Source organism: Pituophis catenifer, unplaced genomic scaffold (genome assembly GCF_029215685.1).
Source record: "Pituophis catenifer annectens isolate HBS135680 unplaced genomic scaffold, rPitCat1.0.hap2 SCAF_1, whole genome shotgun sequence".
Classification (NCBI taxonomy): Eukaryota; Metazoa; Chordata; class Lepidosauria; order Squamata; family Colubridae; genus Pituophis; species Pituophis catenifer.
Window position 1 is genome coordinate 237392237 of NW_027256881.1, and position 23401 is coordinate 237415637.

Genomic DNA, 23401 nt, shown 5'->3' on the forward strand with positions numbered 1-23401 from the left:
ATAGCACATTACCGGAGAACATTAGGTAGATAACTGGTTGTGAAAAGTAAGCCGTGACTACTTTCAGCTACCCAAACTCACTTTGGGTGAGGAATGAGAAGTGACAGCCCACCATGTTCCCTCAGGCGCCTGTAGAACTTGGCCTTCACCTGTTCAAGTTGTATGCATGGAAAGCTTCCCTTCCCAAACCCTTGGCCAGGAAAAGGTAATCAAAGAGCAACTAGAGATGGCAAATGAATATTCCAACTGGGCTAAAGAGCAAGGTCCAGCACAATTTTGACTATCTCGTGTCAGTGACACAAACTATTTTGGGAAGTCGTATCTCTCAAAACAAGTGCCTAATAGAGAAAATTGGGAGAGAATGGAGCTTGATGTTGACATGCACTGAGTATTAAAGGACACAAAGAGGGCTGTTTGCTGGATAAAAGAAACAACACACACTCCAAACGTGAGAGTTACATGTGCAGAAATTGTGACATAAATTTCCCTCTCTGTGCTTCATTTTGCAGCAGGACAATTATCAGAATATGGGTTGATAAGTGAATACAAAAATAAAAATACAAGCAGTGAAAGATCAAAAGCTGCTGTTTCTTTTTTTTAAAAAAAAAAATCACAGTGTATTCTGCCTAGGTCTCCTGTTAGTGGGCTATTTGTGGGGTGAAAATGAGGGACAGGTTCTGTGAAGGAAAGCTGCCAATTGCGGCTGATGCACTCTGGCATGCTGAGTTGCATGTATATCAACACTCATGATCTTTGCTATATATGCCTGATAAAGATGCAGGGTGAGCGTAGGGTGCACAGGTGGGATCCCCTTCTGACTCCAAGGCAACATAGAGGCTGCTGTGGATGAGGCTTTCATTCCAGTATTTTACAAGCATCTTTAATGAGGAAAAGATGGAATCACTGCAGAAAAATATATATGATTAGTTGTACTTCCTTTAACTGGAAATGCACACATGAGCCTTCTCATACCTCTCTGTGTGTTCAAACAGCCACATGTTGTCTTTTTCACAGACCCATATACATTTTAGTGGGCAACCACTCCTATAACATCGGTCTTCACTCCGTTGGGATCACTCATATGCCTGTCAACAGGGCATTGTTGTGTCACCCCTGCTGTTGCCAGAGTTAATCAGTTGGCAAGAAATAGTGAGAGAGAGAGGAAGGAAGGTAAGAAGTCAGCTGCAGGCAGAACCAAATGACACATCTGGAAAGCACTGGCCTGAGGCAAGACTGACTGACTGCAGTAGTGAAGAGGCCAAGTGAGAAAACAGTGCTGGCAGAGGCCTTTGATGTTTGGAGAAACAAGAGGAAGCACAGACTTTTGGAATGGAAGCCCTTATCAAGGACATAGTCAAGATACAAGATGACATAGAGTATTACAGGAGATATCCCAGGAAAGCAATGATTGCAGATGTGCCTTATGAGGTGTCTTCTTTGAGTAAAACCTGTTCTTCATTTCAGTGATTAACCAGATATTAAGACATTATGGAATCACCTGGGTGAGGGGTTTGATTTTATCTATTTCTGCTTTCCTTGTGCCAAGTTATAAAGGGCCTATTTTATTTGACACTTTTATTGGCATTTGATATACAGGAATATAAAATAAGCACTTTAGAGTGGCTGAGGGATATTTGCCAGTTAAAAAAAAAAGAAAAGAAAAGCGTAAGTAGCAATCTGTCAATCTAACTTTTCCATAAAATATTTATCTGCAAAATACACTTGTTAAGGCTATTATTCCCCTCTTTTGCATTTATACAATATGTCATCTTTATGTCTTCAGAAAATTGTCTCACTTCAGCACCATGTTCCCTCACATCCAACAAACAGTTGCTTCTGCAAGTTGTCATACTGTAGTATATGTTGCTCAATATTCCACAATTTAGGGAAAGGGCAGTTAGGAAAAAGTTGAGTTCAGAGTGACTAATAACTATGCATATGAGAAAGAGGTCGTGGGTGGAAAAGTGAATTATAGGAGCATAATTCTTTTCCTAATTGAAGTTTATGTTCTCATGTGCATGCCAGGTTTTTTTGCTTGCACAGTGCAGTACTTTCTTTTTTGCAGAATCTTGGCTTTGCAGGATCTATTTTATTTTATACAGAAAGTTACAGAAAGGTAAAACAAGGTCGCTGTTAAGAGTGGAACAGAGATTTGGATGGATCTCCTCATGTCTGCCTCATCTAGCCAAAATCTGGAAGGCTAGAGATTTCTTTCTCTTGTGCAGCTGTGTTCTTCCCTGAAAAGGACAGTCCCTGGAGCGCTAGCAGAATGACCATGAACTTTTGAACGTGCTGGTACTTTAGGACACTACTGACAGTAGTGTCAGTATCCTCTCTTATACAGAATAACAACGTTGGAAGGGACCTTGGAGGTCTTCTAGTCCAATTGCCTGCCCAAGCAGGAGACCCTATAGCATTTCAGACAAATGGCTGTCCAATCTCTTCTTAAAAACCTCCTATATTGGAGCACCCACAACTTCTGAAGGCAAGCTGTTCCTCTGATTAGTTGTTCTCACTCTCAGAAAATTTCTCCTTAGCTCTAGCTTCTTGGCTTCTATCTTTGATACGTTTCCATTCATTACTTCTTATCCTGGAAGCAGAGCAATTCACTGATGAAAGAGAGACACTCTGAAAATGTATTGGACAGATGGATTATGTGAGGTAGCCATTCATTAGTCTTTTCATGTAAGACAAAAAAGTTCTTAATCCTATGTTGCATGAGCAAATGTCACATGAATTACAATCTGTTCAAACACACGTGGAAATGAAAAATCACAGTGGGATTTGAAAAGTGTAACAGCAAGCACCAAATGTTTAGCAAAGTTTCAGTTAATGTTGATTTCCCTTAACAAATGGCATATGATGCTGGTTAGGGAATTCTTGGAGTTGAAGTCCATAAATCTTCAAGCTGTCAAGGCTGAGAAACACCAGCATGTCAGATCATCACCAAAGGCCTGCTTGCATGACACACTTGTTATGTGTGTGGCATATCATGAGAACTTTCAACCTGTGCAGAGAATTTACTTGATTAACTCAAAGGGGCCTAAGGTTTAATCACAAACAGACTTGGTCTTATATGGAGCTAAATTAAATGATATTTACCAGAGAGATGAGTGATTCTTATTCCTGAGACTAAAATGACCCATTCTTGAATATTCATGGGATACTGTAAAGGGGACAGAAAGGAGTTGGCCTGTCTGCTTGTGATTTCATTGTGATTTTAATCATTTCCTCTAGAGCAGGGGTTCTCAGCTGGGGGTGTGAGATGATATTCCAGGGGGTGTGAAAACTTGGATTTAGAAGTTTCAAAATTATATGGATATAATTATTTATTTTTAAGGAGTGCAAGAATATATCAGAAGCATTCTAGGGGTGCAGGATATAGAAAAGGTTGGGATCCCCTGTTCTAGAGGGAGAAACAAAATGAAAGAGAAAGAAATCAAGGTGGGAAGTGATAGCTGTCAAGTGTTCTTTGCTTGAAAAGTAGCCACCACCTGGTAGACTGTTATGACTGTCTTGTGTAATCTGCTGCTGACACACAAAGTGAGCTGAATCTGATGGACTATGGGAGGAAATGGCTGGGCCACTTTGTGTTGCATAAATATAGTCAGAGAATATAAAGCTAAACTGTTTTCCCTTCATTATTACCCATAGCAAGGAATGCCACTGACTATCCCATATGGCTATCACATGAAGGTCTTCCATGATCATTTCTTCATTGGTCATGTATACCAAGTGGGGTCAGGGAGAAGAAAATGTGAAGCCTGAGCATCATAATGTAACACAAAAGTGAACCTTCTAGATCTGTGATGGCAAACCTATGGTACGCGTGCCAGAGCATGTAGGCATGTGCGCCTTTGCCAGCTGCTCTTCCAGGTACCATTGTGCACATTCATGCCAGCCAGCTGCTCTGGTATGCATGCATGTGGCAGCCAGCTGCTCTTCTGGGTTTGCGCCAGCACACATGCACACACTAGAACCCAGAAGGGAGCAGCTGGCCCTGTGTGCATGTGTGCCAGACCAGCTGTCCAGCATGCATGCGTATGATGGAACCCGGAAAGCAGCTGGCCGCCGCATGCATGTACACCGGCCAGCTGCTCTCTTCCAGGTTCCGGCACTCGCATGTGCTCCAGTCTCGGCACTCAATGCCGAAAAGGTTAGCCATCACTGTTCTAGATATTAGGCTAAGTAAGAAAAGTGTGCAAGTTGAACTTTACTTCTATTGACTACATAGATGCAACCAAGCTTGGGGTGGGGATTGGGGTGGCAATAATATAGAGGTAGTTTGCCACTGCCTTTTTCTAGGATCCCTCTCCCCTTTTTTTCCTACTTCCATCTGCAGCCCTGAAATTTCCTTTATGACAGATATGATGAGCCCTGCTTCGTTTGTTTTTTCAAGATTAGCCAAAGATTGTCTAGGTCCGACCTTCTAATTCATCTTAATGCAGGTAGTCCTCGACTTGTGACCACAATTGAGCCCAATATTTTTGTTGCTAAGTGAGTTTGCCCCCATTTTATGAGCTTTCTTGCCACAGATGTTAAGTGAATCACTGTAGTTGTTGAATTAGTCACACGGTTGTTAAGTGAACCTGGCTTCCCCATTGACTTTGCTTTTCAGAAGGTCACAAAAGGGGATCGCGTAACCCCAGAACGCTGCAACAACCATCATAAATATGTGTCAGATGCTACAATGCTACATTGGTCGTACGTCCATAGAGATGCTACAATGGTCATACGTCTGAAAACTGGTCATAAGTCACTTTTTTCAGTGCCGTTGTAACTTTGAATGGGCACTAAATGAACTCTTGTAAATCAAGGACTACCTGTAGGCTATTGTACATAAGATGCCCCTTGGCTCAAGGTGGCTGGAGATCAGCACTATCGGGAGGACCATGGGTTCTCCATCTCATGCTTGTTTTGACTGCACGCTGCAAATGTGTCATGTTATAAGACAGGGAGCTATGGAAATGTTTTAAATAAGTAAATGAATAACCTGAAAAAGGCTGTGCAAGGCCACTTGCCACGGGGAAGAACTTGGGGCTGACATCTTTATAGGAACAGCAACTATGCTTAGGGCTTCCATATATGAAGAGCATCAGGGGCAGTAAGTACAAAGAATGCTGCAGTTTTGCATAGACTATTAAAAGAGTTCTTGTGGCAGCAGTTTTAGCCCTATTCATACATTATATGTATATAGGGTGAATGTGTGTCTGTGAAGGGGGCAATGAAAGACTTTGTCATTTCCCACCCATACTTATTAACATATTTGAACAGAGCTTGAGTCTGGAGGAGGTTTCTGTTCAGGCAATGTAATGAATGCATATATTTTAGGAATTAAAGTTGACATGCCATCTCCCTATAGTGCGTCTTCATTTTATGTTCCATGTAAAGTGCAACTAAAATTAGCTCCTTAATTCCATACAGGGCCACAAAATGGTTATTAAATCAGAACATATTTGCATTTCTGTCCACGTGAATATTTTATTTGTTCTTGCTTTCAGGTTGCCCCTATTGTCCATACAATGGGATATTTAAGGTACTTTGTGGCAGTGGTGAAATCCAAATTCTTTTACTACCAGTTCAGTGGGCGTGGCTTGGTGGGCGTGGTGTACTTGGTGGGCGTGACTTGGTGGCGTAGCAGGGGAAGGATACTGCAAAATCTCCATTCCCACTCCACTCCAGAGGAAGGATATTGCAAAATCTCCATTCCCACCCCACTCCAGGGGAAGGATACTGCAAAATCCCCATTCCCTCCCCACTCCTGGGGGAAGGATATTGCAAAATCTCCATTCCTACCCCACTCTGTGGCCAGCCAGAGGTGGTATTTGCTGGTTCTCCAAACTACTCAAAATTTCCGCTACCGGTTCTCCAGAACCTGTCAGAACCTGCTGGATTTCACCCCTGCTTTGTGGGTGTACCATTCTCAAAGTTTTGAGGAAAAGGAGCAGTTCCCTTTAGTGCGAAGGAGGGAGAGATAGATTGTTTTTTCAGGCTGAGCTGACACTATTTGGCATTGCAGGTTGCTATACAGGATGTAGAAGATGGGGCCAGGACAGGGCAAAGGCTACATTTCACTTCATTGACAAATCTAATTATTACAATTGAATTAAGTCTAATTCGATATACTTAATAGGATTGTTGTTCAAATTCAAGTCATGCATTTAATAGGTTTCTTATTTTATCAGGTTAACTTTTTCTCTTCAATTGCATCCAAAGATTTCAGGTTACTCATCCTGCTTTAAGGGCAGAAGAACCACCTTGTTGCTAATTATATTCTGGCTGCCATAGGAAAGAGATTAAATTCATTACTTAAACCTGCCATGCAAGAAAGTCTATAAAAGTGGCTCTACATTTTAAAAAGTAAATTGCCTGCCATTCTGTTTTTGCTCCATCCAGAGCCAGGTTGAAATTTATATCCAGTGTCTCTTTTCAGTTTGCTTAGAAATTCTCAGCCTCTTTATTTAGAGATGGTGAATGACTCATTACAATCCCGGTTTAAATACAGTTGTGTGGTTGCAAGAATAATGTTTAGCTGAATAGAAGATTATTTCAATTCTTCGAGGAAATCTGTAGGTTTGAACTGTAGATTCAGCTCCCAAAGTTATCAGTTTTCAGTTTTATCGACTCTGGTTTTCCATTCTCATGGTTTTTTAAATTAAGCGTATGCAAAGTATTTGGGCTCTAACCATTGGCCGTACTACATTTTCTACATTGTTAGAATATATCCTATAGAACATGATTTTGAATCCTCAGCTGATTCTATCCGGAAAAAGAAATGAAGAGATAAAAATGACATTCTATGTCTTGTCTCTCTTGGGGCCACAAAGGGAAAGGAAGCAGCCGCTGCAGAATTTGTATTCTCAGGATGAGCTTTCCAGTGTGAGCCTTTAGCAGAGTCACTAGAGATTTTGTGCAGGGATTTCCAGTTGTAGCGCAGGAAGAATATTTTCCCATCCAAATAATACAAACTGAAACAAGATAGATCCTGTTGTTGGTGTGAATTAGTCCCTTGTGTCTGGTCCCTGCCAGCAAGCAACAGATGCTGGGTCTGTGATAGATTTCATGGAAGTCTTGAAAATCCGTAAAATGTTATTCTTGTGGAACAGAGCCCTGCCTGAGGGTGGATTTTGAATTCCTGCTTTTCCTTGACCTACTTGTCAAAATGAAGATCTTGCAGTCTAGGCTGAAACTGTGGTAAGGCGGATCACTCCACAGATATACTGGGTCCTTCCTTTTCAACGGTATAAAAATACCAGTAAGAAATGAGGAATAAGCAGTATTCAACATAATTCTGCTAGTCAAACTGGAAGTCATATATACCCCAATATAGGAGGTCCTTGACTTACGACCATAATTGAGCAGCTTACCATGTGGCTGCACCTGATTTTATGACCCTTTTTGCAATGGTTGCTAAGCAAAACTGTGGTCATTTTGCAAATCCATTGTTTGTAAATGAATAGGGTTTTTTTTTTGCTGGAAACTGGAAGTAAATGCAGATTACTGGCAAAAAATGTCACAAATTGCAATCAGGTGACTATGGGATACTGCAAACAGCTATAAATGTGGGCTGGTTGGTTGCTGAGCGCCCAAAATGCGATCACATGACTGTGGGTGGGGGGGAGATGGGGAATCTGGGTGGTGAGTAGCCTGGGCAGATCCATCATAAGTCAAGAAGTACCTGTAATGTATGTTCCAGCTATCTTTAAATATTGCTTGGAAGCTGTACTTGATTTAAAATATTTGCGCAAGGCTGCAATTAGAAAATGTTCTTTCTTGGAATTTAAATATTTTTTAGTATCTTCCAGTTAGTTTCTAAGCACAGTTCAACACTTGAACTGTGGGAGAAATGGCTTTTGAGCACCAGGTTAGAGAGTTCTCCAAACTTAAGTTTAGTTGTTTTAACTGCTGCTTTTGTTGCTACTGTACACAGATTTGCTGTTGTCTTCCAAACCAGGGACGGAAGTGACAGTCAACATTCTCCAATGTCATTTTGAACTCATTTTCCAGATTTATTTCTTAGAGAAGGAGGGAAGAAGTCGTATTTTCAAGAGGAAGATAGTCCCTGGAAAGGGATGCTTGACCTTCCCTCCACCTAACAATTATTTCCCCTGAATCTTTTTACATTGTCATTTTCACCATTGATTTTGAAGAGAGGCCGACTGGAATTATGCCTGGCTGGGCTAATGTGGGGAGGGAGAGAAATGACCTCATTAAATAACTTTTCTTGCCTATTACACTCAAGGGGGGCATTTATAAGAATTTATAAGCAAGTTATAGTAGACGCTGATCCTGAAAATAGACAGTTCAAAGTGCCTTTCCTATCTCTACCATCTGGACATCTATTCCATGGATCAATTGCCTGAATTGTTTTAAGAAGAATGTCATATGTTGAATTCTGTACGTAAAGTGTAATGTGCTGCCTAGAAAGAAGAACAGAGAGACTTGTTCATTTCTTTTTTAAAAATAGGGTTTTTTCCTAAAGACTTGCCGATTCCAAGTTTTTAACCGTTTGATCAAGATGTCAGAACAAATCCATACTTTTAATTTTTTTAAAAAAAGTAACTGACAACAGTTATGGATGATCTTTCATTCAGGCGTGGAACAAATTTTAATCTACTTAGTTGTAGGAGAATGTTTGTATGAGATGCTTCCAGTGGTGTATATTAGATCATTGCTGGTCCTGTGTTGTACATTCAGCCATTCAAAGGAACTGGTATCTTTAAATGCATATGCAACTGCCACTAATTAGAATAAAAAGAATTCTATTCTATTCTATTCTATTCTATTCTATTCTATTCTATTCTATTCTATTCTATTCTATTCTATTCTATTCTACTCTACTCTACTCTACTCTACTCTACTCTACTCTACTCTACTCTACTCTACTTTACTCTATCCTTATCCTATCCTATCCTACCCAACCTACCCCACCCTACCCTATCCATATCCTAGCCTAGCCTACCCTACTTCATTCCACTTCGCTCCTCTCCATTCCACTTTCTAGCTGGAGTTTGATTGTATGCATTTACAAAAGTCCTAATTCATGCAATAATTTAGAAATGACTTTTCTAACATGAAACTTGCCATATGAAGTTTTGACAGCAAGGTCCAATTTTGACTAATAAATCTATCCAATATTTATTTTATTTATCTAATTTATATAGCCGCCTGTCTTATCCTGGGTGAATTAATAGGACCAGCACTTAGTTTGACAGTGAGTTTATGAAATATTTGAATTAGTTCGTTGTTCAAATATTTGTCGTTGTTAGTTGCTAAGTCATGTCCGACCCATCGCGATCCCATGGACAATGTTCCTCCAGGCCTTCCTGTCCTCTACCATCCTCTGGAGTCCATTTAAGCTCACGCCTACTGCTTCAGTGACGACATCCAGCCACCTCATTCTCTGTCGTCCCATTCTTCTTTTACCCTCAGGCTCTTCTCCAGCGAGTCCTTCCTTCTCATTAGGTGGCCAAAATATTTGAGTTTCATCTTCAGGATCTGGCCTTCTAAAGAGCAGTCAGGGTTGACCTCCTCCACGACTGACTGGTTTGATCACCTTGAAGTCCAAGGGACTCAAGGGAGTCTTCTCCAGCACCATATTTCAAAGGACTCAATTTTTTGGCACTCAGCCTTTCTTATGGTCCAACTTTCACAGCCATACATTGCAACTGGGAAAACCATAGCCTTGACTACACACTTTTGTTGGCAAGGTGATGTCTCTGCTTTTTAGTATGCTGTCTAGATTTGCCATAACTTTCCTCCCCAGGAGAAAGCATCTTTTAATTTCTTGGCTGCAGTCCCCATCTGCGGTGATCTTGGAGCCCAGGAAAATAAAATCTGTCATTACCTCCATTTCTTCCCCATCTATTTGTCAGGAGTTCAAATATAGTCATGGTTAAAATGAGATTGTCTGACTTGTTGTTCAAAAACTTACTCAAACCAAACCCGAAATATTAACTGTACACACATATATACCCGTGAAAACTTACATATATATATATATATATATATATATATATATGTGTGTGTGTGTTTTTCTTTTAGCCAGGTTTTTCCGACGTAACCAAGATTTTTCTACAGCCCTAGCTCAGTGGAGTCACATCCACTCGATTCTGGGCTTCAGATCTGGATTCAGATCTGATCTGGTTTACTTTAAAGAGGATGATTTTGATTGGGTATGTCCGAATTCTTTTTGAATCAGCAGTTCTGGATTTGGCTGAATCAATGCAACCCTCTGGAATGGCTCTTATTACAATATATCCAGAGGGTTGCATTGATTCAGCCAAATCCAGAACTGCTGATTCAAAAAGAATTCGGACATACCCAATCAAAATCATCCTCTTTGAAGTAAACCAGATCAGATCTGAAACCGTTGAAAATTTTTCAACGGTTTCAATGTGATTTGGGAGATCAAGACTGTGTATCTGAAAAATTGATGTATTCCTCCTCCCACATTCTCCATGTAAGGAGAATGTCAAAGTGGTGGGATCACAGAATGTGATTTTATGCCTGAAGTTTCTGGTCAGCTATTGTGTTAATTCATTCTGACTCCTCAACACTTTCTGACGAATTTGTTTATTTCTTGGTTTTATGATATTCATATACCGCCTCCATCACTAGGATTCTGGCCAATGTCCAATAAACAAAAAAGTTTATATAATGATATAAATGTGTTTATATCAACACAGTTGATATAATGTGTCATAATTTTTAACACAATAAACACTGATTGCCCCCCAAAGATATGATTGGCCTGTTGGAATAAAGAAGCTTCAGGAGCTTTCTCAATGAAAAGAAAATCAACAGAGCAGAACTCTTGGTTTGCAATAGTATACATAGACTATTTAAAAATGCTATTATTGAAAAGTCTGGTTACCTCATTTCAGCCCTATGGATCTCTCATTGGGGTGGGATGGCCAAGAGGCCAGTGGTGGGTTTCAAAAATTTTTACTACCAGTTCTGTGGGTGTGGCTTGGTGGGCGTGGCTTGGTGGGTGTGGCAGGGGAAGGATACTGTAAAATCTCATTCCCACCCCACTCCAGGGGAAGGATACTGTAAAATCTCCATTCCCTCTCCAATCCAGGGGAAGGTTACTGCAAAATCCCCATTTCCTCCTGATCAGCTAGCACTTGGGAGGCAGAGAATAGATGGGGGCGGGGCCAGTCAGAATTTTTACTACCGGTTCTCCGAACTACTCAAAATTTCCACTACCGGTTCTCTAGAACTGGTCAGAACCTGCTGAAACCCACCTCTGCAAGAGGCCCATTTTAGCCCCACAATGTATAGGTAATGACCAACTCTTTGAATTGGGCCCAGGAGCCCTTTGGCAATCAGTGACCTAAGAATAGGTGTAATCCTACACTACCAAAGCTTTTAGCTAGTAGATTGCCTGCCACATTCTGGACCAACTGAAGCTTCTGTGTCATTTTGAAGAGCAATTTCATGCATACTATAGTACAATACTCCAGTTGGAGGAGGGGTGATCAGGGAGGGGAGTGAGTTTCTGTTGGTAGAGCATCCTGGCTCATGTAGGACCATATCTAGGTTTGGTTAGGTTAGTAACCAACAACAACTTTGTCTATTTAATGGAGGGTGGGGAGAGGGAGGGAGGGAGGGAGGGAGAGGGAGAGAGAGAGAGAGCTGTTAAATCTATGTAAGATTACAATTAAAATTTAAATAGAAATTTGTCACACAACCACATTTCTTGAATTGAAAGCAGGCAATCTTGTAGAATGCTGGACCCATCTGGAAATCCTACTTGTTTCAGAACGATGACACTGTAACATGCCTTCTTCACTGTGCAACAAGTTATTTTATACTGATATTTTGAGAGATTAAAAAAAAATCTAGAGGTGGGAAATAGCTGGGCTATATGGATGGGCAGAAGAAGTGGGATTCAATATAGGACCAAGCTCAGGATTATCCTTTTTCCACTCTGATTCTTAAAAGAGATTTTCCAGGGGATGTTGGGTACTATCCTTGTTGTTTCTGAAACTACCCAATTTCTTTTCTTAACAGAAAATTTCAGCAGAGAAGTTGGTCTCTTAGAGTTGATTGGAGATCCTCCGCCAGACCAGATAACCAAAATCTATGGCCCAGACAAAAGTCCTGCTTATGTGTTTAGTCCGGATGCCAATGCAGGACAAGTGGCACGGTACCACCTCCCAAGCCCCTTTTACAGAGACTTCTCACTCTTGTTCTACATTCAATCCACTTCGGACAATGCAGGGGTGCTTTTTGCTCTTACGGATGCCTCCCAGTCAATCATCTACGTCGGTGTGAAGCTTTCTGAGGTGAAAGATGGAAAACAGCAGATCATTTTCTACTATACAGAGCCCGGCTCTCAAAATTCCAACGTTGCAGCCACATTTACCGTCCCTTCCCTGGTCAATCTGTGGACTCGCTTTGCCCTCAGCGTGCGGGATTACAATGTGGTGCTTTATATGGACTGTGAAGAATTTAAGATGGTTCATCTAGAGAGGTCATCCGGTAAGATAGAGCTGGAAGAAGGAGCAGGACTATTTGTGGGACAAGCTGGAGGTGCAGATCCTGATAAATACCAGGTGAGCTTACTCATTTCCAGTGAGATGGTTATTATAAATTGATGTTTTCCCAAGTGAAAGTAGCAAAGATTAGTTATTCCCCCCCCACCCCCATGATGTGGGAGGTTTCTCTTGTTGCCCATACTCAATCTATGTCCTATCCTCCATCATATATCTGTCTAGCTATCTTTCATTATCAGGTTGTCTTCAACTGTGTACAATTTAGGAACTAGAACTAGAAGTACGGGAATGAATAAACATCTATGTTTTATGAATTACCGCAAAACATTTTGGATAACATTTGTTCCTCCTCCCCATGCCATCAATATTTTTTGGCATAAGTGTTGATCATTCTGAAAAAAAAAATCTATTTACTTCCTTCTCTGTTTTATGTACCTGGGATCTAGGATTATGGAAGAAAAAAACTGAAAAGAGGGCTGTAACATGCTTTCCAGGCTTATATAGAAACTACATTCAATATGTGGGATACATTGAGAAGCATGTCAGGTGTGCAACCAACAATTAACTCTCAGTCTAGCTTTGCATACTTGGCATCTCAACAGACCACAATCAATAATGTGACAGAATTGCTTTCCTGAGTGTTCATGTTACAGCAAATATGGGATAACCTGTATAAATAAATATGTCTGTGGTTAAAAATCTGTTTTCTTTTCTTCCCCATTCTATTTTCTCTCTGTGTGTGTTCATTCTGACCACATATCAAAGTGCCCTTTGGATTTTATTCTCTCTCTTTTCTTTCTTTTAATGGCATTTGTGAAGGATTGGTTGAGGAATATTTGCAGGTAATGGCTACAAACCATTTTTGTGGTAGTGATATTTAGAGGCCAAAAAATAAAAAACCCGAAGTGAAAATAGTTAACATTTTTCATCTTCAAGTTCATGTTCAGACACTGGCTTAATTTGCCAGTCTAGTGATTCCTGAAGTTTATCCTGGGCTCCCCACTGAGATCAAATCCATTGCTGCATTCTTCTTTTTGCTGGATAGAGAGAAGCAGAAATCCTCTGGCGCTAATGACTCCAGACAAACATGGAGGGTCCTCTCCCTCCCCCCCAACTCTTGTTAAAAATTAAGTAGGAAGGAGGATAAAAGCAAGCTTTGCTGCTTTTCAGTGCAAACTTTAGAGAGGACTTTCCTACCCACTCAGAAACAGATGTAGGTAATTATCCATAGTAATGCAGCTAATGTTTTATTCAAGCTTCAAGTGTCCCAGAAATTATAGGAAGAATAAGTGTTAAACCTTAGTAGGAGGTGATTGACCCTGACATACTAAAATACTTCCAGTTGCTGGTATAAACTGGAGACTAATACAATCTCTCTTAAGAAAACAAATACCAGCGAGCATAGGTGACATCTGTAATTATGTATAGACATTAATTGGATTTAAGGAACAGAGTTGGGTGGAATTTTATTTTGCACCATCTGCAATAGCAGTTCATTATCCTGTCCAAAGAAGCCTACTGATAATGTTAACTCAGACTTCCTCAGATGAGGAAGCAGCAAGCACTGAAGTGATGTTGATTTACGTTAAGAACAATCAGAGTCATTCTTATCCATGGCTTACCACTGGCATAATGATAAGCTCAAAGCCATCCAGCGAATTAGTCCAACACTTTAAACTATGCCGGAGCTTACATATTTAATTGATGCTTTGAGACAGTATGTCATTAGAACTTGTATTGCTGAAAGGCGTAAACAGCATCTTATAGATTCAATTTCCCATTTGTGCAGGATGCCAAGAAGACTAGAGAGCTATTGCTTCTTCTGTTCATAGTTGGAATAAACCATGTTTTCCCTAATATGTTTCTAACACACTTACAGCTCAGAGGTGAACAGAGAAGTTTTCAGTTCCTCCTTATGGGGGAAAAATGGTTGAATTATGAGTTTAGGCTTTAGGCAGCCTCATTATTCCAAAGGTAAAATTGTAGGAAAATCTGTATAAAGTTCTCCTGTACTTGTAATGATCAGTTATGGTTTTGAGCTGGCCCAAAGAGACTCAGTCCTGGATATCATCATAGAAGACTGTAGGATAGGTTTTTAGTTCTCTTGACATCTGCAGTACTACTCTACTGCTTAGAATCATAGTGATACTTCAGCTTCCAAATCTAGGGGTCGATGTTCATCTCTGTTTCTTAACAAAGGGACCCGGTGTTGTCTGAAGACATTTTTCATGGTCATGTGGCCAGCATGACTATATGCCGAGGCTCACAGAACGCAGTTAAAATGGCACTGCCCCCTATAGTTGGCAATGATTGGCCGAGTAAAACCCTCAGGGACTCCTTTAACTTTTTTCTTTTTTTCTTTCCAAGTAATAAAGTCTAAGTAATAAAGTCCAAGTAATTACTTTCCAAGTAATAAAGTCCAAGTAATTACTTTCCAAGTAATAAAGTCCAAAAGGCAGCTATTTTTTTAAATCCCCTGATCAGGGGTAAGTTGTATGTATTTTAGATTGGCAGGTTCTTTGGACTTTTAAGAAAAAAAGTTGTTGTATTTCAAATGTATACTGTACAGCAGCAAGACTAAACAAATTCACAGGAAGTATGGATTATCTTGAGGGACACAAGCACATAGTAGTAACATGACATGCTAATGGATGAAGCATTGTTTAGAGAACACTGTAATTAAACAACTTAATAAACACACAGTACTAAGAAATTTGAAGTGATTGTCTGTCCACTTTTTGAGGTCAAGGTCTTTGCATGACAAAGATCTGCACAAGAAGGCTAAATACAAAGGTCCACATGCAAACTCTGATGTTGGATATTTAAAGTTAATTTGGAGAATTGTGTTTAGAATGTTATTGGTGTATTACAATGTATAATGGGAAATGTTTTATATCCAAAATCCATAAAATACATTAGTTTTATGCTAAAAATGTTTTGTGGGGATTCACCTACCAATAAAAATGTAAAAAGTTAAGAACAGGAAGTAATAATTTCGTTTTTATTTATTTTCATGATATCTCACAATAAAATTTGATTGGCTGTATTATATCATAAGGAAGAATTTTCAGAAACATGACTAGCCTCCCTGGGGAATTTGGTTGCATGGTCTATAGACAGAATTACATGTATTGCATAATAATATCATGGCATGACTACATAATCTTGCATTGTCTAGAATTGGTTTATAAAGAAGGCAATTATTGCTAGGGTTTTTAACAACCAAAGTTCTCGGCTAAAGAAAGAAGCAATCAATAGCATGCTAAAATAAAATAAACAAGGAATATTGAAATTCCCTATTATCTTCCATAAATTCATAACTGATCATTATGTCCAGGTGTAATTACACTGTTTTCTGTTAGCAGCTTCCACATGCTTTGTTCCCATGACAGAGAGATGGGATTGATTAGCAATAGGGAATCAACGGAGCAGTTAGATCATTATTTCTCAACCTTGGCTGCTTTAAGATTGGATGGACTTCAACTCACATGATTCCCCAGCCAGCATGCTGGCTGGGAAACCATGGGAGTTGAAGTTCACCCACCTTAACACTGCCAAGGTTGAGAAACACTGAATTAGGACCTGAGGGACAGTGTTAGAAAATTATTGAGAATAATTTCACAGAAGACCAGCTTGTCCTTGCCTTTTCTTCCCTAAGAATATATAAACATCATGGAAGGATCTTTTTCTTGCCTTTTCTGGTCATGCAGTTACTTGCAGCCTCCGGCCTGTCACTGCCTGCTCCTATTTCCACTTATCTATCCTTGGAGATTGAGCACATACTATATGTGTGTTTACAGTGAGACAATATATCTCAGTCATACCCTTGAATATGGCAATATCCCAGATCGAGATCTCACCGCACAGAAATGTTTTCCACCTCTTGTCAGGAATCTATGCATGAATGAGAAAAGATGCTTCAGGAGGCAGAGTGGCAGGGTGTAGGATTCTGTCATAGAGATGTGAATGAGATAAAAGAACAGGGAGATCATTTTTTAAATTGAGGAGCTATCGAAAAAAAGGAGAGACTCTTTCTCTTGTTCAGGTTTCAAGCAAGACAGGAACTATGGTTGGATCATAGGGTTCAATAGAGACCTGAATGTAAGAAACAATGCAATCGTTATGTCTCCTTCTTTAGTTTAGTTTAGTTTAGTTTAGTTTAGTTTAGTTTATTAAATTTCTATACCGCCCTTCTCCCGAAGGACTCAGGGCGGGGTACAGCCATATTAAAACAAACATATACCCAAAAAATTAAAAACAATTTAAAATCAATATATATATAAAATTTGGCTCTTATGTTAAAAAAACTACAAACACCCGATTTAAAATTCATTTGCTAAGCCAGCCCGGCCTGTTGGAACAAAAGAGTCTTAAGGACACGGCGAAAGGTACGGAGGTCGGAGATCATGCGAATCTCCGGGGGCAATTCATTCCAGAGGGCAGGTGCCCCCACAGAGAAGGCTGTCCCCCTGGGTGTCGCCAGTCGACATTGTTTGGCCGACGGCACCCTGAGGAGTCCCTCTCTGTGGGAGCGTATTGGCCAGTGGGAGGCTATCGGTGGCAGAAGGTGATTTCGTACATATCCAGGTCCTAAGCCATGGAGTGCTTTAAAGGTGGTAACCAACACCTTGAATCGCACCCAGAAGACCACCGGGAGCCAGTGCAGCTCGTGCAGGAGAGGTGTTACATGGGTGCGCCGTGTCACCCCCATAATCACCCGCGCGGCCGCATTCTGGACCAGTTGGAGCCTCCGAGTCCTCTTCAAGGGGAGCCCCATGTAGAGAGCATTACAGTAGTCCAGACGGGATGGGACGAGGGCGTGAGTGACCGTGCGCAAGGCGGCCCGTCCAGAAAGGGACGCAACTGGTGAATCAGGTGAACCTGATAAAACGCTCCCCTGGCCACAGCCATCATATGGTCTTCTAAAGACAGCCGCGCATCCAGGAGAACACCCAAGTTGCGAGCCCTCTCTGAGGGGGCCAAGATCTTGCCCCCAATAGTCAGCGATGGAACTAACTGGCTATATCGGGATGCCGGAAGCCACAGGCACTCAGTCTTGGAAGGGTTGAGTCTGAGCTTGTTTCTCCCCATCCAGATCCGCATGGCCTCCAGGCACCAGGACATCACGTCAAGGGCATCATTGGAGTGGTCCGGGGTGGAAATGTACAGCTGAGTATCATCAGCGTACTGATGGAACTTCACCCCAAAACCATGGATGATCTCACCCAGCGGCTTCACATAAATGTTGAACAGAAGGGGCGAGAGGACCGACCCTTGCAGCACCCCACAAACAAGGCGCCTCGAGGTCAACCTCTGTCCCCCTGCCAACACAAACTGCGTACGGTCAGAGAGGAAGGAGGAGAACCACCGCAACACGGTGCCCCCCACTCCCAACCCCTCCAATTGGCGCAGCATGATACCATGGTCGATGGTATCAAAAGCCGCTGAGAGATCTAATAGGACCAGGACAGAGGAACAACCCCTGTCCCGAGCCCTCCGGAGATCATCAACCAATTCTTTAAATCTAACCATTCATTTCTCCAATATCCTTGCCTGAGGCTACTGAGTTGAGATATAAATCTAGTTTTTCCACTTCCAAGTAGATTATATTATTGTTGAGTTATAATTTCTTGATAGTTTAGAGCTCAGTAAATCAGCAGCAGTAGCTTTTTTTGTGGCTAGGGCTGGAAGTTTCATACTAATTCTTCTTTTTCAGCAGCATAGTAATGATACTGTTATTATGGGGCTGATTGTTTTGTCTATTTGCTTCCCCCCCTCCCCCAGTGTGATGTTATTTTTTTATCACCAATAGACATGTTACGTTTGCTCAATGCACCAGTTTTCTTTTGTTCCCCACCAAAAACCTGTGAGAAACTACCCCACTCTAATTCAATTGGTTTGCTGTCAAACTTTGGGAACATAAACATGAACAATGCATGAAAGTTGAAGAGGGGGGCGGGAGGGCCTATGGCCCATGGCTTAGTGGGCTTTAAGGTGATCTCAAGCTACTAGTTCCCTGAGTCATCTCAATGTGATATTTGGAGCTAGGAAAGTGATATTTCTCACTGTTTCCTGGAGAGAAAAATCTGGGCCTGCACAGATTTGTACTGAAGTATGACTTCGCCCACGGAGCCATAGCCTCCTCTTTTGGGTTGCTTAGTTTTCATGACCCCAGAGGGAGAAAGATAGCAAGTAGATGAGTGTTGTAAAATATCTTGGAATCCCTGCTCCAGAACAGCTTTGAAAACCAGCTGCACACATAAAACTCTGGGTTAAAAAAAAAATAACTTGCTCCTCCCTGTGATTTTTGTCTGTGACCCCATTAAACCGGCAGGCTACAGCAGGAATGTTCTCCGTGTATAATTCCAAGGGGCGTCTAGTTGCCTGACAGTCATATTCTGCTCTCCATTTCCAAGTTGTTAACTTGAAAGGAAAGGCCTCCACAGATTCAGAGAGACATTCCCCCCCCTTTAATCTTGTTTAAATCTGCATGCTCATTCCGCCCACTGGCTCTGCAGTCCTGATGTGGCTGAAAAGTTCTTATCGTGAGTCTGTCTAAAATCTGATGATCATGAATCACAGAATAGTAGGAAGCATGTCACTGCTTTCATCCCTACCTAAAAAAGAATCTTGCGTATCAAGGGTCCACCTGACACACAGGAATCATTGGTAGACAGATAATCCACTTTGGCCATTGCAGAGTCCTTATAGTCTTTTCCAGATCAATGGCAGTGGATTAAGAATCAGCCCAACTAGGGGTGTGCTCCCAATCAGAGTACCTAGGCCGAGTGTCAGCAACGTGTGGCTCCGGAGCCACATGCAGCTCTTTCGTCCCCCTGCTGTGGCTCCCTGTCGGCTGGCTGGCCCCGTCCCTCATTCTCCCCTCCCAGTCACTCTTCATGTGGCCTGAGAAGATAAGGGCGATGGCGGGGTTGGAGACTCACTCCATATTCCAGAGCGGGAGGGAAGCGCCCCTGTACTTGCCTCTCATCTCGCAGGTGCTTCTTCCGGCGCTTCTTGGTGTTGCGGGCGCACCTCGGTCACTTGGGGAGACCCACGACTCGATCTCTGCTCCAAGACACTGGTCCGGCCCTGATGCAACTGATGCGCTGTGTTGTAATGGGCTCCAGGAGGAGGAGGGGATGCCATCTCCCCCATTGTGAAGCACGTTAAATTTAAGTGTGCTGCGCAAGGCGCTGTGAGAGCAGCGAGCAGGCCATGGAGGCGGCGAGATTCATTTTCATTCTATCTTCTTATGGAGGTTTTAAGCATGGTGGACTCTTGCCATGTCTTTATTTTGAGGGTGGCAAGGATAGTGGTACCTTGCTGCTGGTGTTGGGAGCCATGTTGGGCCAGACTGAAAGGACCTTGGCCTCCAAGAAGTGCCCCAGGCAAAGTTTTGAGCAACCTTTGGAAGGACAAAGCCAAGGGCAAGAGCATGCTTTCAAAATATCTGTTTCTTGTTCTCTGTAATGAAAAGAAGCCTTACCTTTTCAGCCATGAAGTAGACTATTCTGAGATTCTGAAATGAGAGATAATAAAGGAAGGATATGCTGCCACTGGGGAAGCTGCTGCTGTGTGGCCATAACTTTGAACAGGCACTTAATTTTTTTTTAAAAAAATTTTTTGAGCACAAAAGAGAATGTTGACCCCAGGAAAGGGGTCTTCAATATTACTCCAATTATTGCCCCCTGCCCTATGGTTCCTTGGTGAAGTTCTGTGGTGTCTATCAGCTAAAACAGCAGCCCCCAATCTTTAGGGCACCAAGGACTGGTTCCATAGAGAGAGGACTGGTGGGGCCATGGTTTTGCATACTGCCTTCATCCCGTGGATGGGGTTTTTCTTGTATGCATGGCCCAGTTGCTGGCATGCCACAGACCGGTGCTGGTTCCCGGACCAGGGTTTAGGACCCCTAAGCTAAGAGAAATGTCCATGGAGGCATACAGCCCTATAGCTTGGTGGGAGTGGGCAATCCTAAACTGACCCCTGGAAATTAAGATCTTCCCTTAGAATCTTCCATCCAATAGAGCAGAGTTCCCCAACCTTTCTGGGTTGGTGGCCTGGAGGGGGGGAGGAGCAGGCACCTTTATGCGTGCATGCACACCCACAAATTGGGCCGCGAGTGTACATGCAACGCAAATGGGCCACACTCCCGTGCAATGCTTGCGGCGATGCTAGCACAAGTGGGGGGAGGGTGCGTGCACTCAAGCATGCACACTGGTCAGCCACTCACCATAGGTTGTGGTCACCTGCAATAGAGAATTGAAAATCATATTGCAATTTTTGATAGAAACAATTTTTTGTTGGCTCTAGCTTCAGTCTGCATTGATGGTAGGCCAGTACCCAAGATGGAGGTTCTTTTGTGATGTTTTCAACTAATGGTAAACCGGCTGTCTTGGAAGTCAAAATAAAGAGACTGAATGGATGAACCCACTTTGAAAAATATCTTGATGTGTCTTGAGATGGTTTGTTTGAGTTAGTGCTGTGCTGCTAAATTGTATCTAAAGGTATTACAAGAAAACCATAACAACCAGTGCTTGGATTTTGAGTTAGAAGCCACTATTTTTAGGAAATGTTTCCTAGAGTTACAGAATTACGCACCTTGCTGCTAGATGGCCATGCAGATTACAAAGGGTCAGCAGAAAATAGCAGCAATCTGTAAATAGTTTATAAATGTTGGAAATGCCAAATCTGCGTGCTCTCGATCCTCCAAAAACCATTGCAATCAGAATAATAATCTGGAAAAACTTAAAAGGATTAAATCTAACTTTTCCTGCCACAAAGCACAATGTTTATTATACCACTTGTTCTCCTGCCTTACATTTCTTATTTTGTACATTGGGTATTAATACTTCAATCATAAGTTAACAGTGTTTGCGTTATAAAAAATATTGACTTAAAATAAAATGGGAATTTGGGGGGGGGCACAGACCTGGGAATTCTATATTCCCTTAAACAGGGAGGAAGGCAGGGATTTTTTGCCTCTGTGAAGCTGAAGATTTAGTAATATTTGTTTCTGCTTTTTTAGGGTATCATTGTAGAATTAAAAATAAAAGATAATCCTTGGGCTGCTGGTTACCAGTGTGTCGAAGAAGATGATGACTGTGATACGGTGAGTGACTCTATCGCAGATGTCTTTTTCCAACATGTGAACATAGGTCTATGAAAATTCTCAAATATTCAGGACATGGTTGTTCCAAAGATGCTTTTCAAAAAGGCAACTGGACTTTCTTGGCTTTTTTTCTTCGAAGCTTCTTGGATGAGAAGTGAAACGTTTTCAAAGAAAAAACCAATAACTTTTTGGAAAAAGCACCTTTGACACATGTGAACATATGGGAGCCCCTTTATGCTGAGCAGGTTATGTTGGAACCTGAATTTTAGTTTAACATTCTGAGAATGGTCTTGGTTTCCTGTCAAACCTACGTACTCCAACTTTCCCTCCAATGGAACTTCTGTTTTTGCTTAACCACAGTAGTGTTTTCCAAATCTAACTGAATTTTGATTCATCTTAACTAAACTTGAAACATATTTCATTAAGTTGTTTTCACCAATCATACTTTAAATGTCAAGTGACAAGCTAAGCTGTTATTAATTTGAAACACAAGCAGAAGTGTTTGATCTCCTTGTGTCTAAGAAATAGAACATGGAAATTTAAAGGAAGATTAGCTTAGTGAGACCATGGAATCAGACTAGTAGTCAATTTAGGCCAATATTACTGTTCTATTGGTAGTAGCTGCTGTTCAACTCAAATTGAAGACTTTTCCAGCCTTGATTTCTGGGAATATTTAGCTAAATATTCTGAGAACCTGGACTTTGTAGGTACAAAAAAGGTCTGCTTACATTGACTCATGATCTTCGCTATTATCTAATGTGTCATAATGTGGCAATATTGGCAGACTGCGACTCCAGAATATTAATGCAGATGGCTATACGGCTTGGTTAATATTTTATGTTAAAGCATTGTGACTGATGAGAAAAAATTAAGATAAACCCAATTAGTTATGCTGTTCCTGAATTACAGTTCCCAGTATCCCAACTAGCATGCCAAAATAGGGTATTACATTAAGAACTGCAGCATCTATATGGCCATGTTTCCTCATTCCTGATGTAGGCCAGAGTTTGTTTTTTTCTCTCTTAGTGGAACTATATCTGCTGATTTAATGTATTGGTTACTCTTCTTTGTATTTTTTTTTAAATCTCTTTAGTGTGGTGGTAGTGGAAGTGGATTAGACATAAAGCAACCACCTTCCGAAAAGGAAAGCGTGAGTACAATGCCATTTTTGTAATCATGTTTTTATTTTCCAATATAGAAATTTCTTTTTTCCTCTTCCTTCTTCACCATTTCTCTTTCACCTCATCATCAGTTCTTTTCCCTCCCCTTTATCCTTCCATGTCCTTCTCTTTTTCCTCTAGTTGTAGCATTGGGTGGTCTGGTTTCATGGTGTTATTTAAACCCACAATGAGGAGATTTAATTTGACAAGCTGCTAGCATCTGCTTGTGGTGAACCATTTATCACATGCTTAGGGCTGCTTCAGGCCGAGGAAAAACAACAGTCATTACAAACCATTAGCTGACCATGTGCATCAGAATGTTGTTGGTCTCGGATTGTAATAAAGTTCATTATAGTGCATCAGTTTGAATTATTTCCCATGGGGAAATGCATATGAAGTATGTATTTTAAAAGATCAGAAAATGTTTTTCCCCCCTTTCTCTCAGAAATGTTCCACCTTATTTATGAAACGTAGTTAGAAGCTATAGATGCACACTGTGTTGCATAATTACCAGTATATAACATAGTGGATAAAAACAGTGGTGTGGAAATAAATGAAGATCAAGACTGCAACCCCAGCTTTGCCTGGAAATTCACTGAAAATTTAAAGCAACTCTCTCCCTCCCT

The 23401-nt window shown here is 41.3% G+C and overlaps 1 protein-coding gene across 3 annotated transcripts in view; it reads left to right on the plus strand.

The window, feature by feature from the left end:
* COL18A1 (collagen type XVIII alpha 1 chain) overlaps positions 1-23401 on the plus strand; it is a 104386-nt gene that overhangs the window by 19592 nt on the left and 61393 nt on the right. For all 3 annotated transcript variants that reach the window (XM_070931536.1, XM_070931554.1, XM_070931544.1), the window contains exons 2-4: positions 12019-12563; positions 21532-21615; positions 22709-22765. In XM_070931536.1, the coding sequence (XP_070787637.1) occupies positions 12019-12563; positions 21532-21615; positions 22709-22765 (686 nt within the window). The remainder of the gene's footprint in view (positions 1-12018; positions 12564-21531; positions 21616-22708; positions 22766-23401) is intronic.